Source organism: Melospiza georgiana, chromosome 1 (assembly GCF_028018845.1).
Source record: "Melospiza georgiana isolate bMelGeo1 chromosome 1, bMelGeo1.pri, whole genome shotgun sequence".
In the NCBI taxonomy this organism is placed as follows: domain Eukaryota; kingdom Metazoa; phylum Chordata; class Aves; order Passeriformes; family Passerellidae; genus Melospiza; species Melospiza georgiana.
In genome coordinates, this window is record NC_080430.1 from 105222683 (window position 1) to 105241127 (window position 18445).

The following is an 18445-nucleotide window of genomic DNA, read 5'->3' on the forward strand; positions in this document are numbered from 1 at the left end:
CAGCATTTAGGTCTCAATTTGCATTAGCTCTGCACTTGGATTAATCTAATAGCAGTAACAGCATTAATATATTTCCAGCTCTAGAGGCAATAATGAGGCAGTGTTTATGTAATACATTAGTCTGTTCCTCTTTCAGAAATGAGCGCTTCTTTTTGTTAGCAAAGTTAGGAAGTACTGAGCATAAAAACATCTAAAATAGGCTTTTTAGTATCGCTCCTTTATGAGGGTGATTACTCTGGCAGTGCTTCCTGGCAGACAACACAGACTTGTGCCTAATCCACTGGGTATTTCTTGTTCAAAATATTGCATGAAAGTGAATATGTTTTAAACTCGGGCATGTCTGCATTACATTGGCAAAACAAATCACAGCAATTACGATCGCAAGGTAGGAGAGGTGCAGCCACAGCACGTCAGGAGAAGCTGCCTCTGTCCTGCTCCAGCCCTCGCCTGCCTGCCTACCCCACCTCAGCTGTACCTCAGCCCATCTTGGAGCTGAGCCTGCCCTTCCTTACTCTTCAGTTCAGAGGAGACCTGCCTTACTCAGCCTTAACTCACCATTCCCTGCTCTGTGATTACCCCAGATCTTTTTTTCAAGTAACTCAGTAATGCTGACTTTGACTCCATGGCTGTTGATTGGCTGATTAGCAGATATGTATGTTGCAACAAAGCAAGCTTTATGCTTTATTTAGGATTTCATTCCACTCGTGGTAAAAGAAATAGGAATGTTTCCCGCCCCCCACAGTTCTCAAAAGATTGCACACAGGGATGCAGAGGACTACAGCCAGTATCCTGAACCAATACCTTACATTGTTGAGCATGTTCTCCCTTGAGCTATGCATCTGGAGTTAGTCCATGCAGTCAAAGATAGAATCTCACCCCTTGGAATTCACTAACTTCTGTGTTTTTACCTTAGCAGCTAATTTTCTATTGACTTCACGTTCTTAAAATGAACCCTATATGCCAGACTTTGGTTACAGTGCCTTGACACAATTTTTAATTCTTTTTAAATGCCTAGATGCATTAATGCCTCTTTGTTTCATTTATTTTTGTAAACAGGAGTGACAATGCATACTTTTTTTCCTATTGCCATATCTTTACAATTGTCTGTAATGTTATAAAGACACGAGAACCTTTATTAATAAAGAAACAATTTTCTAGCACTTTAGTGAAAGCAGTTGGACCTGCCTAAAAGACTACTTTGACATTACACTTCCATTTAAAAATAAATGTGGTCTGTCTCAAGAGTGGTCATGACTTGAAAAATTTCATGTCACTTCTATTCGTGCACTTAGCAAGTAGTGCAAAATGCTTGTTTATTCTTCTGTCTGTCACACAAACAATACAAACTCTTCAAAGAATAAAAAACAAAGCTATGAAAACAAATCAAAACAGTGTCATTTGAAACAATGGAGTTGTCAGAAAATGACCAAAAAATGGAGGAAATTCAAAGCTGAGACTGATACTCCATCCACCAGTAGGTTGTTCTTTTGTTCTTGTTCATACTGATGGGATTGGAGGATGAGATGTGTTGTCTTGGCTTTAAATTGCTGCTGGGGTTACTATCTAAGGACCACAGAAAATCACTAATGGACACCAGAGCTTTCACTGCTATCAAAACAACTTGGATGTGCCAGTCTGGGGCAGTAGGGTGCACTTTACTTACCAGTTTTCGATATGCTTACCTGACATCACAGTAGTTTTTTGAGCTCTCTTCTCAGTCTGTAGTAACCTCCACTCCCTTCTCTCTTAATCTTGACACTTGTGTTCTCCACTAAAATGTTCTTCATGCAAAGCAGGGATAGATCAGTCTGTGCAATGCTGTGCTTTGTTTCATTTTTATCACTCATACCTAGTAAGTGTTTGGGGGGTGGGGGGAGTTACTTTTGTTTTTCTCCTGCTTTCATCCATACTCTTAAATGGAATGAGAAGTATTTTTTCTTCTTTTAATGGCAGTTTTCTTTCTTTTTACTATCATTAACAATTATCAGCTGCTCTTTATTGGAACCGAGTGGGATCTGAGCCTTACCATTACTCCACAGATAGACAGTAGATGGGCTGGGGGTACAGTTATTTGAACTCCTTGGTAATGCAGACAGCCTCATGGTGTATAAATGTGGAGACAAGAATAACCTCTGTACAAATGAGGGGCTGAAAGTCAGATGACTGTTAAAGTAGCTTTTGTTTTGTTGTTGTTTTTTTAAATTATCTTTTTCCCCTCCAGATAAAAATTTAACCACTACTTATATTGGCTAGAACAAAAAATTAGTTCAATAATTTTCTGTAAAATTCATTATGGGAGGAAAAGTTCAATTAGAAAATATTAGTCACTTTTTTCCCCTTTTTTTCTTAAACTATCTGGTTTTCTTAAGGAAAAAAAAAAAATCTGCTATTCAAATAACACTTTTCCAGTAATGCTTTGTTTGGCTTATAAATTTGTTCCAGTAAAGCCATATACTGTGTACAGTACGCCTCGAGTCTTCCTCTGAGTCTGTTCTGTTTACTAATATAGCATTTTTATTTTGCTTCTTTGACATGTGCGTTGTTTGAAAAGCAATGCTAATGCAGTTCACAGGGATGTTGAGTTTAACAGTTCCCCACGTGAGCCGCGTGTACTGATGAGCTGGGTTTATTCTTTATTCCTGCCTTCCTCTCGGGACCCGGGTACTTGTCTAACCCAATAGACTGACAGTGAGCAGACGGACACTGCGGCTGATGGTGAGACCACTGCCACCGAGGTTTGTACAGTCGCCGGCGCCCAGCTGTGGCAGGGGAGAGCGTTTGGCATCGCCTCCTCCCGACCCCGGGGGCCTGCCCGCATGTCTGCTCCTATGGCAGCTCAGGGTCCCTCCCTGCGCGCGTGTGCATGTGCGTGCCTGCAAGCGGGACAGCTTTGCCAGGACAGTTGAGTTTCTGCTGTTCCCTGTGGGCTCCTCTCATTCCTGAGTTTGGTTTGGTTTGGTTTGGAAGCTGCCAGGCCTCTGCGTTGTGCGGTTGGTGGGGCAGTGGCGGTGTCACCCGTGCCACAGTGCTGCCCGCCCGGAGGGTTCTGCTGGCCAGATCGTGCCCTGGGGGTTTTTGTTTGCTTGTTTGCTCTTAGACTCTGAAGCCTGAGTGGGAGAGTGGGGAAAGGACAATTTCAAATCTAAATTTGAAAAGTTTTCAAATTTACTGAATATTCTCGCATTTTAAATATCTAAGTTATTTCTTTAATGTAATTTCACATAGGCCCTTCATATGTAATCTTCAGATATGACCACTACTAGTCCAGGTATTCTCTTTAGAGGAGAAATGTAAAATGTTTATATTTTCCTTACACTAAGAAGCCTCATATCCACAACATGGTACATAGACTGTGCAGGCAAATTCAACCTTATGTGACTTCACTGAAGTGCATATAATGCTTTCATAATTAATATGGTTGCAGCTGCAAACACGAGCTGAATTTCATCTGACATCTGCTAGAAGACAGAGTCTTACCACAAACACTACTCTAGGTTTTCAGGAGGATCTCATTAATATTTGAGACTGTTAAAATTATCATCAAGGAAAAATTTTCTGTATGACACGTCAGGACGATTCAGCCTTGGCTGTAAATAAAATAAATTTGAACGGAGTTGTAAAGTAATCAACAGATTTTCCCATGAGTCATTTGTCTAATTAGGAATATATGAAAAATTAACAATAAAATAGCAACATGGGCATTAAAAGAATTCAAACAGTGCAACAACATAAAGTCTGTTGAGATGAGTAGGAAGTACAAAATGCTTTGAAGCACTTCTTCCACTCATAGGCCTTGAGCACTACAGAAAGTAAAACATAATCATAAAATTGTGACATTTTAAATGTTCAGTTTATTACCAAGAAATGTGTGTTATTATTCCTAGTTGCCATTTTTATTTAGAGAAGATATAGCACATATCAGTTGGATATGGATGCCTGATTTTCAAAATGTGTGGTATATCTGCCACCTGAAAATTGCACACTTGGAAATAGGGCTGCTGGTATAGTCCTTATGGTGTTGCTTTTGAAAATGTGTACTGAAGTGGACGGGATGTGTATGCCATTCCAGGTGATAGGTCCTGAAAGAATATATACAGGCTAAATATTAAATAAAATTTCAGAAATACAGAAAGGGACTATGGTTAGGGAAATGGCATTTTAAGCAGATAAAATGTGCTTCTTTCTGTAAAAAGTGTTGCAAGTTGTTTGCCCGTGGTGAGTTTATGCAAAGCTTTGCTTGTGGCCCAGATTATGTCCTATGTGTAAATTCTGGGATTACAGAATTCCAAAGCATTTGCTGTTGCTGTTCCGTCCTAGACTAGCCGTGACCTTGGTGAGAAGGTGCAACTGCTGCTCCATAAATAGAGATTTATGAATGTGGAGTGTAGCAATATTTATAAAAGGAAGATGTTTAACACCTCTTTGATAACAAAACACAAATTTGTGAAGTGGACGTTTGCTCTGAGTTAGGAAAACCGTGCAAAGCCAGTGTGTCTACTCCTTCTCCTTAAACCCTTAATGAGAAGAAAATGGGATTTTAACCTAGTGTGTACCTCTCACCAATGTTCATAAAGCCTTCATTCATACAAGTGGGTAAGGTGTTGTTTTCCAATCTTTCTCATGCTGGCAGTCGGATCAAGAGGAGGACGGAGATCTAAAGGCACAGGTACAGAAACAAAAGGTCTAGATGTTGCTCAGGTATCGATGTTGGAGGTGTTCGCCTCTTTCAGCATGTTACTGTCGGTTCTCTGTGAAGAAATGTGTAGAAACAGCATTTTGTATCCTTTCAATACTGTGTCCCTTACTTTTCCCTTTCTTTTTCACTTCTTTCAGAATAGTCTGATTAAGCGAATACAGGGTGAAAATGTGTATGTCAAACATAGTAATCTTATGTTAGAGGTTGGTATTGGTATATACCAGTGCATGTACGTACATGTGTGTTAGTTTTAGTGGTAAACTGTGGATCTGCACTATGATGCATGAACTGTGTACTCCCACCTGCTAATAGATTATTTTTTCTCTCAGATTATGATGACTCCTCTAACTTGTACTATCAATATCGATATATGCGTGTGCCTCTATGTGTGTGCCTCCACGCGCATATGTATGTTTGTTTGGAGCCTCTTTATCAGGTGCAAATTATAGTGATATGGATAGGCTCTTTAAGAGTGTATTTAGGCTCACTTGTACGAGATATGCTATGCTGTTCTCTTTCAAAATGCCACATTTTCACAGAGTGTTGTGTTGGTGCTGTGCTCCCCGGCTCCCTGAGCTGTTACTTCCCTCTATACTAACCAAGTTGTGTGTTTTGGCTCTAAAGTGTGGTTGGCTTAGGATGTATCACAAACTGCTCTATTCTTTTAAAACTGTCTAGGATCTAGACAAAACCCAGGAAGATCTGATGAAACATCAGACCAATATAAGCGAGTTGAAACGCACCTTCTTGGAAACCTCCACAGAAACGACTGTGTCTAATGAGTGGGAGAAGAGGCTTTCCACATCTCCCGTTCGGCTTGCAGCAAGGCAGGAGGATGCTCCTATGATTGAACCACTAGTGCCTGAAGAGGTCAGCGTGAGCTGAAAGGCTTCATTATGTATTTGTCTATGCATTTTTATTATAGCAGCTCTCACTAGATTAGAGGCCGTAGTTAGAGGCCAGTCCCTGCCTGCAGGCACTCCCTTTTCTCAGGACACAGGCAGCAAAGATGGAAGGAAGAGTAAATACCATAAATATATACATATATAAGTATATGTGTATATAGAGAATTAAATTCACTGGTAGCCATGTGGCAGAACTGGGTCTCTCTGAGGGTGCAAAATACAGGCCTTGTTGCAGGTTCAGTGAGCTTGAGGAAGTCCAGCCATGCGTAAAGACACCATGAAAGTGATGGAGAGGAAATTTAAACAATGGTGACTGGCTGGGAGAAGTGGTGTAGTGAGACAGGTGGGGGCTGTGGTGCCAAGCTTGAAAGGAAAATACAGAACAAAGGGCAGAACTCTCAGCCTCTGAAAACAGGGAAGTAGTAATGACAATAATTATACCTTCTTGGCCAGTTCCATAAGGAACCTGATGGTTGCTGCAGTCCGCTGGATACTGTCATTGAAGACCCAATGCAGATTGCTAAGTATCTCCATTTTCCTGCAGTGTGTGTGTGTGAAAAAAATCTTGCTCACTGTGCACTCTTGAAGTGCTTGTGAGAAACTTGCCAGTTTAAAAGCTGGTGTTTACTTGATCTGTAGGTGGATAAGGACATGTAGGGGTAGCAAGGCAACATTTGTGTTGCAATAAAATACATAGTGCAGTGTTTTGGCTTAAGTCCAGTGGAGCAAAAAGAAATAAGCTTGTGTGGTCTGCCTGAGAGTTATTTTTTTATTATTAATGGATATCTGATTTCTGTCTCACAGGAATTATCTTTATGGGTTCCTCTTGGTTTTAGCATTAGAAACCAATAAAAGGTCATGAGATTTTTCCCTGTGCCCACAGCACTGATATAGTGTTGTAGGGAACTCGGTAAAAATTGTCTGGAAAGTGTAAATTGAAAGACTGTTCTGCTTTCTCACCTCGGAAGTTGGTGTTGCAGACCCATAACTCTGGGGAAGGGCATCCCTGGAGGCATGCAGGTAGCAAGTGTCAGCTTCTCCTCACAGGGAAAGGGATATTGCCAAGGAAAGGGGTCTCACCTCCTCCTCTCCCACATTATAGCCAGTGGCTGATGCTGGCACCAGATGTGCATTACTGTGGCATTCAAGTTGGATTAAAATACGTAAAAAAGCAGCTCTGTGCTCAAATCTTCCCTTTTGAGGGGAGCACAGAGGAGTTTTAGTGTTGCTGGTACTGCCATGTTCAGGAATCATAACAGACCCTACTAACAGTTTGGTTTGATTGTAGTTAAAAATGAAGTTTTATCCTTCTAAGAATTAAAATTGTAAGTAAAATGAACAGGATGCATTTATCATAATTAAGATGTAAGGAACTGTTGGAAAGGGTGACTAGCTGAGCCTGAATCAGAGGATTACAGGGGAAGCAAACTTAGCACCACCCTGTTTGTTTAATATCTTTATTATTTTAGGAATGTAATAAACAGTTTAAATTAAAACAAACAAGCAGTATTAGAATATTGCACAGCTATGTAGGCTTCACCCTGATGAAACACATCTGAATTTAACCATTCATTTGGAAAGGAAAAGGGCAAGAATTACACATGCATCTAAGTAATACATCTGTTTCACAGAACCTCATCCAAATGAAGGTATTTCTGAGGAAAATTAAGAGCAGACTTGAGTTATCAGAGCCTAACTCTGAAATGACTTTTGCAGTAGATAGCACCTGGCCATTCCTTTGGTCCCAGTAAATGAGATGGTTTCAGTTCACATGTCCTGATGAGAGGGGATTTTTTCAGGAAAATGCTGGAGCCATCCATAGGTCAAAATCACCATCTTGTTGTCTACTAAGAAATGCAGAGGAAGTCAAGATAGTGTAGTGCTTTCTGCTAGTCAAAGAAGTTACACCTTATCCACTTCTAAAATATGTTCAGTGCTGTTACCTGTAGCTCCTTCTTATAATAAAACAAGAACAGAAGAGAAAATATGTCTTTTCAAAATATGATCTTCAAGCACATGGCACCTGAGTGTTTGGTCAGTGTGACTTTAAGCCACCGGTCACAGCTTGGTTTCTTGAACAGATAGGGAAATAATTTGGTTTTCCTTAGTAATGAAAAATATGGTTTTAAATATCTTCCATGACACATCTACAGCCAGATAGCTGTTGAACATGAAAGCCATCATATTGACAAAGTCCTTGACAATGTTTAATCTGACCTGAATTGGATGAAACCAACAATTTAGGAATAAAGGAGTTGTGCATCTCCTTGCAGTCAGGGAGTTGAACCATATATCCCTTTCTAGTTTCATATTTCTCTTTAAATTTCTGTCTTTCCTCTTGACTATATGTACCCTTTTATCATGCCAGTTATAGGACTTACATTGGCATATCTATTGAGTATAGTTTGTACTGAAGTCACTAGAAAAGGTTTGGCAAGAAACCCATTTTGCTCTGCAGGGGCTTATGGCCAAATGAGACCGGCCCAGAAGGTGGGCTCAAAAGCCTTGGGAAATTGAGTCTTGCCTACATTTAACATTTTCCCAGTTGTCCAAGATAGAGCTACTCTTATTATTCCCATAGCACTGGGAAAGCACTGATGGGATAAAAGTGAGGAGGTTTCGGTGTCACACTACAGGATAACAGAACAGCAGTTAGCTCCCTCTGTAGGAGAAGTGCTTCTAAGACTTCTAATAGCAGCAGGGAAAAAGGGAGAGCTGAAATCATGGCTGGGCACACCTTCTGCCTGCTTCAGCAGAGAGGGCTGCACACTCAGGAGGGAGCCTTGCCCAGAGTGAAGGTGCAGGGGCCTGTTCTGGGCTATTGGGGGAAGCTGTGTGAGCTGGCAGCAGCCCCAGTTAAATCAATCATATGAAGTGAAACAAACACAGTGCATCCACACCTGGGTCTTACTCAGTTTAGTGGGTTTTGTGCTACACTTGTGCATACCATTTGTATACTCGTGTCTCCTCTCCATAGAGAGACACTGTTTTCAGTTCTCGTTGGAAACCTCTGTACTGCAAAATGGTTCTCTTTAGTTCTGTTTCCTAATTTTCCATGAGATTAATAATTTGTAGAGAAATATGAGCTTCTTTGAAGTATAGTATCTATACCCTCCATTTACTAAAATCATTTATTCCCCTGACATTAGACCAAAGAAGAAACAGAAAAATCAGAAAAACTCATAATTTTGCAGAAGGGAGGTACTACATTCCTTGAAATGCAGGTAAAAACAAACAATACTTCATTGAAATGCAGTCAGAAAGGATGACAATGATTTATTATTTTATTATCTTTTTTCCTTTCCAAGCCCTCCCTTTTCATATTATTTTATTGTTATTATTTAATAAATTCCAGGCAGAGATATAATCTGGAGACCAAATTCTGAGGAATGGGTCTTCTCCAGAGCTTATGGCTTCCTAATGGAGACTGATTTCTCTGCCAGTTAGAAGTCTCCTTGCACGGTGCAGTTTGGATGTTGTTTGCAGTTTGCATGCATTTCCAGCATAAACCTCACTGAGAACGTTACGGGGAATGAGGCACTTCTGTCACGAGAATGCATTTCCTTTATATTGTCAACTGAATTTAGAGTATGTTGAGTGATGGTGAACTTTATATTTTTATTGGTTTTTCTATTAGCCAAGTGTGATAGAGAAGAAGCTGCAGGAAGGAGAATCTGCTGGCACTTTGGTTACTTCTCATCAAATCATTACCCAGAAAAGTATCCCATCATCCCTAGAGGTTATTTTTAACTCATTTGATTTTAAACTTCATCGTTTGCTTAGTTAATTACAGAAGTTACAGTCTTAAAGTCAAATAACTGGATGCTGATTGCATAGTCAAAGCAAATCACATAGCACATTTGCATGAGGAGGAAAAAAGATGCTGCAATTAAGTTTCATTCAGAAGTTTTAGTAGTATGCTTAGTTTATACAGTTTGCTGTGTTGTGCTTCTCCATTTAAACAATCCTGAAGGGCTTGATGTTCTAATGAAAACAAGGAAATTCAGTGCAGGCTACGTACAGAAGAGTACTATTCTAAAACGTCATTAACAGCATGTTTGTAACAACTAGGGTACACTTGAATGGGCTTATTTGCCCTATTTTTGTAATTTGTTTTTGACTGTATCTTTGTTAACCACTGCAATATGTGATTTTTAACCCCAAGTTGATTCCAATCACCACTATAATTACGTGCTGACATGCTATTTTGCTTCAAACAAATACAAAGAAATAGTGTGGCAAAAGTAATATTTTTGGGTCCATGTTATATGGACCTCTGAAGAGAGAGAATATGCAAAGAAATCATATTTTCCCTAAGGTGATTCTGTTTATTTGCTTGATAACTGCTCTGAGAGGTACAATGCTAGAAGTTACTATATGCTTTCAGAAGAAACAACATGATTTCTTAAAAATCTTCATAATTTAGTGCTCCTGAAGTACAGATAAACCTGTAGATATTCTAATTTAGCTTTTATATCTCAAATATAGGGCACTGAGGATTGGGTTATTATAGAGAAAATACCCTCTGAGGTAGTTGATGGTGAATCGGAAAAAAATCTGGCATACAAAGTAGTGACTGTGAGCAGTAAAACTGCCTTTCCACCTGAGATATTAAAATCCAGTACCGTTCTAATGCAGAGCTTTGAGGACTTGGAAAGTGAAATACAATCCCATGAGGAGAATAAGCAGAAAATGTTCACCCTAGGAAAGTCCTATGATACCGTATCTGGGAAAATTGTAACCATGACAAGTAAAGCTAAAGAGGGCGAGAAAGCTGTACAGCCTTCAGGAGAAACTTTGCAAAAACTGGAAAGGGAAGTTCAAGAGTCTGTGAAAACCATTCCAAAAGTGGCCAAGTATGAAGTCCTCAAGCCTGTCACTGATGAGAAAGCCAGGCGGGGATCTGATGTGCAGAGCACAAGAAGAAAGCTGTCTGACTCTCTGACACCCATAAAGGAAGCAGAATCTCAGTTGCAAAGTCCTGAAGAGGAGAGTTTGAAAAAGACACTAAGGATGGACCAGGATTTGAAGTTACTTGGTACCCTGGAAAGCTTACAGCTTGGCAAAGCAGAAAAGCATCTTGGTGGAGAAGCTGTAAAAGCAGGGGCGTTTTCCCGGACAGATAAGAGCCTGTCTGAGTGGAGATATTCCAGAGAACAGCCATTTACCATTGCTACTGCTCACTATGTTACTGAGTCGTCTGCATCAAGAGTAGTGGTAACAAGTGGCTTTGACTTCACGCCACGATTTAAAGATAAAAGCATGACTTCTTTTAGGCAATCCCTTCACACCACCCTAGCTTTTGGTTCTCTTGCTGCCTGGCTTTATGTTGACAGCAGCCAACCCGGCTTATTTTTTTTCTCTCATACTTTGAATCCGTCTCACGGTCTGAAGCAGACATTATATAAGGCTTTCAACCTTTCTGGTTTATGTACTGAAATTCAGTATTGCTGCTGTGGCTTGTTAATAAAAGGAAAAAAAAAAAAAGGTTTGCTTGAACCAGCAAAACGCCAATGCTAACAACAATGCTTTTTAACTATTGCTTACTACAGCCATTATGAATTCGCTCTGATTTATTTTCCCATTCTTTTCCTGTTTCCAACCTCTCCGTGCCCCTGCAACCTTCTCTCCTTTTCCTCCTTCTCTGCCTCTGGTTTTGGCAATTAATATGTCTGTGCATATGGGTCTGCCTTTTTTCTGTGTATGACTCTACATTTCTTTGTCTATTTAGACTAAACAGTCCACCAGTGAAAAAACCTTGGATGGTTCAGATATCTTCACTTTAATAGAGTCTGCCAGAAAACCAACTGAGTTCATAGGAGGGGTTACTTCTACTTCCCATACCTGGGCTCAGGTGGCTGCTTGATTCCCTCCATTGATGTCATAACCATGCACCAATTACTTTTGCTTTTCTCTTATTTTGTGGTTTTTTGCACAATATGGAACTGTACAACTAATGCATGTATTCATGTGTGTTTTCTTTTGATTCAATGGACCACAACAGAAGCTTCATCAAAAAAAAAAAAAAAAAAAAAAAGGCTACAACCAACTTTTCTTTTATTTCATTTTATTTTGGTCATTTTGTGGGGTGCTGTATTTTGCCTTTGTAAAATCTCACACAACAATACCAATGAGAAGAGCACCCAACATGAAAATTTCTCTTCACTTTTAAAAATTTTGCTTCTTGCCTTGTTTTCCATTTCTGCTATACTGATAATATCCCAAGAACAAAAATCCATGCAACGTGAGAGAAATAATTTGGCAAAATATAATGCCCATTTTTTTTAAATTTATGTTCACAGTTCATTAATCTTGGGCGCTACTGCAGATAGTGTTGTCTGCCTCTGATGCTGAGGGTTTTTTTCCTCCTTCCCTGCAGAGAATAGACACGACGACATCTCAGGAGATCACTTCCAGTGACATGAAGCAAGCAGTTCAGCCGGATCAGGATACAGTGCAGAAGGTTGTACAGGAGACTGTAGTTGTCAAGGAGAGACATGGGATGGAGGTGCATGCAGGCGGGGATCCTGCTAAAGTGGCCGGACTTACACTGGATGCCCAGGCTGAGGCAGCGTCGGCGGTGGCTGCTGGCGTGAAAGGGAAGGAGGGCTCTGCTGGGACTGAGGGGGCCAAGGAGGAAAAAAGGGAGGAGGCTGGGAAAGCCCAAACCAAACAGGAAGGAGTCGCTGCCGCTGCTTCGAGTGAGCAGGCGGAGGAGCACAGAACAACAGTCCAACTTTCAGAGTCTTTGGAAAGAAAACCTCATTTTGAGGTAACTTGTTGTTAAATTGGTCGTGTCTGTGCTGAATTGTGAATGTAGGCTAATAGTAGGCTAAGTTAATTCCTGTCATTGAAAGTAAAGTGTGCACAGCTTGTATGACTGCACTTTTACAGAAAGCAGGTTTTTTTCTCCTCTTATTTCCTCCTTGCATGTCACCTGCAAGGCTTGCTGCTGGTTTCCATCATTAGCAAAATGCCATGCATGTTTTACTTGTAACTGCTTTTCATGCTACAGAGAAGTACCAAATTTCATGGCATTTTATGCAACAGATAACAAGATCAGCTGGCATTCTGTTTAGGAAAGTCCTTTGAGGTTGGCAAAGTTCACATATCCCCAAAGACAGGATTGTTTTTTCCATGTTTGATGCAATTATAAATAAGTGTACTGTGTCTTAAACAGACCGGGTTCCTTATCTAATCCCCATTAGTAGAATTTCAAGAGCTGTTTTGTGCAGGGTTTTTTCCCCAGAGATTAAAGACTAAGCCTGGACAGAATTCATTCTCTTGTCTTTCTAAGAAAATGTAGAATCACAGATTCTCAGAGCAGTTCAGGCTGGAAGGGCCCTCTGGAGGTCATCTGCTCCAGTCCTCTGATCAGACAGGGACATCCAGAGTGAGTTGTTTCTCAAGAACATGTCCAGAGAGCTTCTTCTGAGTATCTTCAAGGAAGAACATTCCACAATGTTGGGAATGAACACTTGGGCAACCAGTGCCAATGTTCAGTCACTCTTACAGTGAAAAAGTGTTTCCTGATGTTCTCAGGGAACTTCCTGTTTTTCAAGTTGTGGCCATTGCCTCTTGTAGCATTTAGAGCACTCTGGACTTTATTTTCCTAAAATCCAGGGAAGTCCTAAATGTTGCCAGCATTATATACATGACTGTACCACTGTAATTAAGAGAATTTTATCTTTCTCTTTTTTTAATGCAGAACATTTTTTAGCTATTCTTTCTTTGGCACAAACAGAAGAAAAATTGTTCTGAGAAATCCATAACCTCTGCTAAATGTTCCAATTCCTTCTTTTTTTTGTTCATGCAGTCACCAGTTGTGAAGACTGAGACTATAAGTTTCAGCAGTGTTCCTGCTGGTGGGGAAACCCTTGAAATTTCAACAAAGGAAGTGCCAGTAGTCCATACAGAAACAAAAACCATTACATATGAGTCTTCTCAGGTAAGAAATTCTGCAAAAGACATGGTCTAATTTAATGTGCCTTTAAGGAACCCATTTCTTTAAGTGTATGTTTTAGTGTGAACTGTTCTAAGTTGTTCAGATATTAAATATTAGCATGAGGAGAATGTACATAAGAATAACTTAGCTGAGGGTCACTCTCATGTCCTGGTGTAGGGCCTTTCCAGAACATTGATGAGACTGCAGATTTAAAAGTGTCATCTTCTCATCTGTGCTTCCAGAGGGGAAGGACAGCCTCCAGATACACAGAGAAATACTCACACATGGTTGCCCTCATAGCAGTTTTTCCGTAGCATAAGGTACTCACTTTATGAAGAACGGTAGAAATAGGGAAGTTTAACAGTCCAGTTCTGTCCTCAGGATAATTTTTTTGGTAACTGCTTTTCTCTTCTGGTTTCTAGGTGGATTGTGGTGCTGACTCTGAACCAGGTGTACTGATGAGTGCACAAACGATCACATCTGAAACCACCAGCACTACAACTACTACACATATCACCAAAGTGAGTCCTCAGAAAACAGAGAGCTCCATTTTCACCAGGGTGTATGCTATCTTAGCTTTGGTTCTATGATTTATTTCAGAAAGGGAACACGTTCTGTTATTCTCTTGACAATATGTTGTAAATTTACCATAAATACTTGTCTTTATTCACCTGTCTTTGGCTGTGCTGAGTTGATTAACACATCATCCAATGACTTGACATCAATCCTAAACCCTTAAGGTATGTCTATGCAAACACAAAACCTTGTTGTACAGAAACACTTGATTTAGCTGCAAATGCTACCTGGAACTGGAAGGAGTAAAACCACATTGGCATCATGTGGTAGCCTGGAAGGAATAACTTGTGTGAACATGAGGCTCCATTGACATGACTGTGTCTTTCAGCCCTGAGATTTTAGCACTGCACATAGTGAATCTGTATCCTGTAGCCATAACAGGACATTCGGTCAGCTCCAGCACCTTGACTGTGTTTCTGGGTGGTACCCTGAGGAACTTGCCCACAGCCAGGCCAAAAGTTCATCTGCACAGACAAACCATGCTGTGTCTTCCAGGTTCTAAAGTAGCATTTAAATAACAGCTCCTCCCTAAACAGAAATAAGTGCTGTGACAGCTCTCCTACCAGTATTCACTGAGAACAGGATTTCATCTTTCTGCATTGAAGTTCCCCCATTAGTAGATGAGCCATACATAGGCCATGCCACCCTGTATGCCATTCTGAAGCAAGCAGTTGGACTTAAATAGGTCTGAATATGGGGCTGTCTGTATTTCCATTCTGTTTTTCATGGGAGAAGTTTGGCATTTTTGACACACAAACATCTCTCTTGATGCATGTGCAGATTAACTCAAATTATAAAATTACCTGTTTTGGAAGGACATCTGGAGGTCATTAGTCCATTCAGAGCATTCAGGCCAACTCCAGAGCTGCTCATTTGCAGTCCAGGTTGTGGCCTCTTTGGGTGGTTTTGGTCCAGTCATGAGAATGGCAGCATCTAAAGTGAGTTACTGACATGCATTTTTGTCCCTCCCATCTAGACTGTGAAAGGAGGCATCTCAGAGACAAGAATTGAAAAACGAATAGTCATCACAGGAGATGCAGATATTGATCATGATCAGGTAAAATCTACAAACTGCTAAAAAGACTACCCTGAAGACTGAAAAAGAGAACATTTCTAAATATTGCTTTGACAGATATCCATACTGGCATGCCTTATATTAAACTGGAATAGTAGTTAAAACAGTGATGGTATATTTCATATTTTAATCATTTTCCTCATTTGTAAATTGTGTAATATGTCATGAATCTCTCCACCTTGCTATTGATCATGCATGTTCCACCTCCTTTTTGTTTTTGCCCTTCTGTGGTTTCCTTGGGATAGGCGCTGGCTCAGGCAATTAAAGAAGCCAAAGAGCAGCACCCTGACATGTCAGTGACCAAAGTAGTGGTACATAAAGAGACAGAAATCACACCAGAAGATGGGGAGGATTGACCACAGGTAAGAGGACCAGATGATTTTCCTAGGCATTTACTGGGCTGGCATGTTGCAGATGTTGTTTTCCTACCATATTTCACCTTTAACTCTTCACTTTCTCTCACTGGCATTTTCAAGTTGCTGGTTATCAGTTCTGATACGTGAAAGTAAACCACATTCAGCTCTAGACATCTGCCTTCATTAAACAGTGTCAGCTGGAGAAAGAGAAACTATTCATTTGTTTTCGTTGGCTCTCTGAAAAGTCCTCATTGTCCATGCTTTGTTATAGTCTAATTTTCTACTTCTGAAGTCATAAAAAATCTGTTGTCCGCTTTTGTGTCATTTAAGAACAAAAACAATTTGTTCTTAAAGGTGTGCATTTTTGTTTAAAAATGCCAAGGGAAAAAACCTACAGCTGCTTTTTAAATGTCTTGAGCAGATATGTTGAAAGTTATGCTTCAATTCCTGACTTGCAAAGATATGGTCCAAGTTGCTTTTAAACGCAGTGAATTAGTTTGTCAGTATTTGGGTGTCTTGGCTTCCTTGTACTTGAAGAGCATTTAATGTTTTAAAGCAGCATTGTTTATCAGGATGAGATGATAATGCAGCTTTCCTTGCGTCTAGCTTTTCCTCAGCAAAGGCATGCTCTCCAATAGTGGCTGGCTAAACAGACATCTCAATATTCCTATATTTATTCTGTGTGCAGAAACATGTCATGCATACTAACCTGCTATGCAAAAGCTCTTAATGCCAGCACCATTGCACAAATTGCTTTGAATGCTGTATGCAGAAGGGGAAGAAAAAGCTGCTTGTCAGATTTGTTGAATCGATAGCAGCATTTTATTCTTAAAACAATATGTATTCCCTAGCACTTGGTGTAAGTAACAGAGTATAATGCACAGCACCTTTTGAAGCTCTTTGGCTCTCCTGCTTTTGGATATACAGACCCTAAAGAAAACTGAATTTCAGTGTCAGTTATTTATTTGGAAGATGGAACCAGTCACTAAGGAGTGAGTAGCTGTGATTCTTGTGGTATTCTGCTAATTGTTTCAGAGACAGCTCAATGTGGCTTGCTTAAAAGTCTATTGATGTCCCTAATTCTTTCCATTGGCATCAGTGGACTTTGGATTTGGTCCAAGTTGCTTATAGTGGGATATGCCATTTTCGAATAGCTTTTCTTGTATGAACAAATTGACAAAATCTCTTTTGCAAGAGTGTTGTTGCTTTGAATAATTAACTCAGTTCTCTTTTCTGCAGGAATAACCTAGAATGCATATGAATCCAGACATGCATACCAGTAGGAATACGAGAACCTATACGGAGTCTCAGTTCCAACCTGACTGACTTGTATCTGTCTATGGAAAATTTCAGTACAGAAGAATTGATCTTGACCGTTAATAAAGAAACTGGCAGAGATACCTTCCCATAGAAAGCAATCTGAATCAGCAGCAGTTAAACAATATTGCATGAAGCAACAATAAAATTACAGAAAAGCAGCATTTTTAATTTTCTTAAAATGTCTAAGTTTTCAGCTTTACCTGCACGTTCATAAACAATATAAACAGTGATCTCATGTAACACATAAACAGTTCATGCCTTTCACAGTTTCTGAAAGTCTAAACAAATTAAAATTTGTTAGGTGGCAAGCCTTTTGTTTACAAATATTGTAAATGAAGATTACCCCGAAAATGCTAGAAGCTGTATAGGTACTGTGTATAATGTTTTACCACACATTAGATGTGCCAATAACACAGTTTATTCAGTAAACAACTTGAATCTTATATTTGTTTCATCTGGTTTTATTACTGCCCGATAAACGATGATGAATCTTTACTCTTATCAAAACATATAAATGCTTACAAAGTGTGCTTTGTATACCTGACTGAATACCTTATGAGGTAGTAATGATTTTAGTATATTAACTTTAATGATTTTTGTCAGCATTGTTAAGAGTCAGCTTCCAGTCACCCTTCACAGATCCTAACCTTGTAAATTATATGTAGTTATTTTGGAGAAAAAAAAATCTGTATTTTACTTAGTTTGCAGCTTTAGAAAATTATTAATCTTAAATAACCGTGATGGTTTTCTATTGATTTCCCTTTTGTTCTCAGAGAAAAAAAAAATCTGTTTGAGAATCTGGTCAGCATTTACTATCTAGTTCTGAGTCAAGCCTTAACCTGTACAGAACGTCCACTGAAAACTCGCTAGTGTCCAGCTCTAATACCCACGGAAGGGATAGCGTCCATTACACTGTCAGCTGCATCACAACACATGGTGAATGTATGTTTCTGCATAGTGAAATAAAAGTGGTAAATGCATCTGAAATCGTATTGTTCTGTGTCTAAAAGCACCTAGTGTTCTTTAGTATTCAAAACATCAAAATGTTATGTTTGTAAGACACCACAGGTTTCACTCATGTGCACAGTAGATGTGTTTTGTCTTCAGTGGCTGACACTGCACTGTGCAGACAGTGGGAACTAGCGGAGAATCCAAAGGGATGGCAGTGTTCACCTTTGGGCAAATGATGTTTGCAAAGGAAAAGGACTGTTTGGTTCCTTCTGTTTTCTGTGGTTGTGTAACATTTCACCGAAGCTAAATGAAGAATTTTGTTGTTGCTTAGAAAGTAAAGGCCAGTAGCGCTTGATCCAGATCCACTCTCTTTTTTGTACTTTGGCTCTGAAACATGGATAAAATTCTCTTTAAAGCAGTATTACTTATTGGTTCCTTTCTTTTTTTTTTTTCCACATCTTTGCTGCATCTCACTGACACTCCCCTGGTAGTTTAAGAGAAATTTGTAAGGAATAGTTCACCCTTCAATCTCTATTTCCTTGCAGGATTGAAAGGCAGTGGGTACAAGCAGACTTTTCAGGACATAAAGGGCCAAATTTGCCCTTCGTTGTTTACACGGGG

At 39.8% G+C, this 18445-nt stretch overlaps 1 protein-coding gene across 19 annotated transcripts in view; it reads left to right on the forward strand.

The window, feature by feature from the left end:
• EPB41L3 (erythrocyte membrane protein band 4.1 like 3) overlaps positions 1–17853 on the forward strand; it is a 95398-nt gene extending 77545 nt beyond the window's left edge. For 5 of the 19 annotated variants that reach the window (XM_058032607.1, XM_058032686.1, XM_058032625.1 and 2 more), the window contains 12 exons: positions 2682–2735; positions 4631–4666; positions 4834–4899; positions 5375–5566; positions 8751–8825; positions 11333–11455; positions 11981–12373; positions 13418–13549; positions 13969–14067; positions 15099–15179; positions 15443–15559; positions 16793–17853. In XM_058032607.1, the coding sequence (XP_057888590.1) occupies positions 2682–2735; positions 4631–4666; positions 4834–4899; positions 5375–5566; positions 8751–8825; positions 11333–11455; positions 11981–12373; positions 13418–13549; positions 13969–14067; positions 15099–15179; positions 15443–15553 (1362 nt within the window). In that variant the 3' untranslated portion in view covers positions 15554–15559; positions 16793–17853. Of the gene's footprint in view, positions 1–2681; positions 2736–4630; positions 4667–4833; positions 4900–5374; positions 5567–8750; positions 8826–9238; positions 10183–11332; positions 11456–11980; positions 12374–13417; positions 13550–13968; positions 14068–15098; positions 15180–15442; positions 15560–16792 lie in introns of those variants that run through there. The other 14 variants (XM_058032644.1, XM_058032700.1, XM_058032652.1 and 11 more) reach the window with 10 other exon arrangements.
• Positions 17854–18445: the final 592 nt, after the last annotated feature.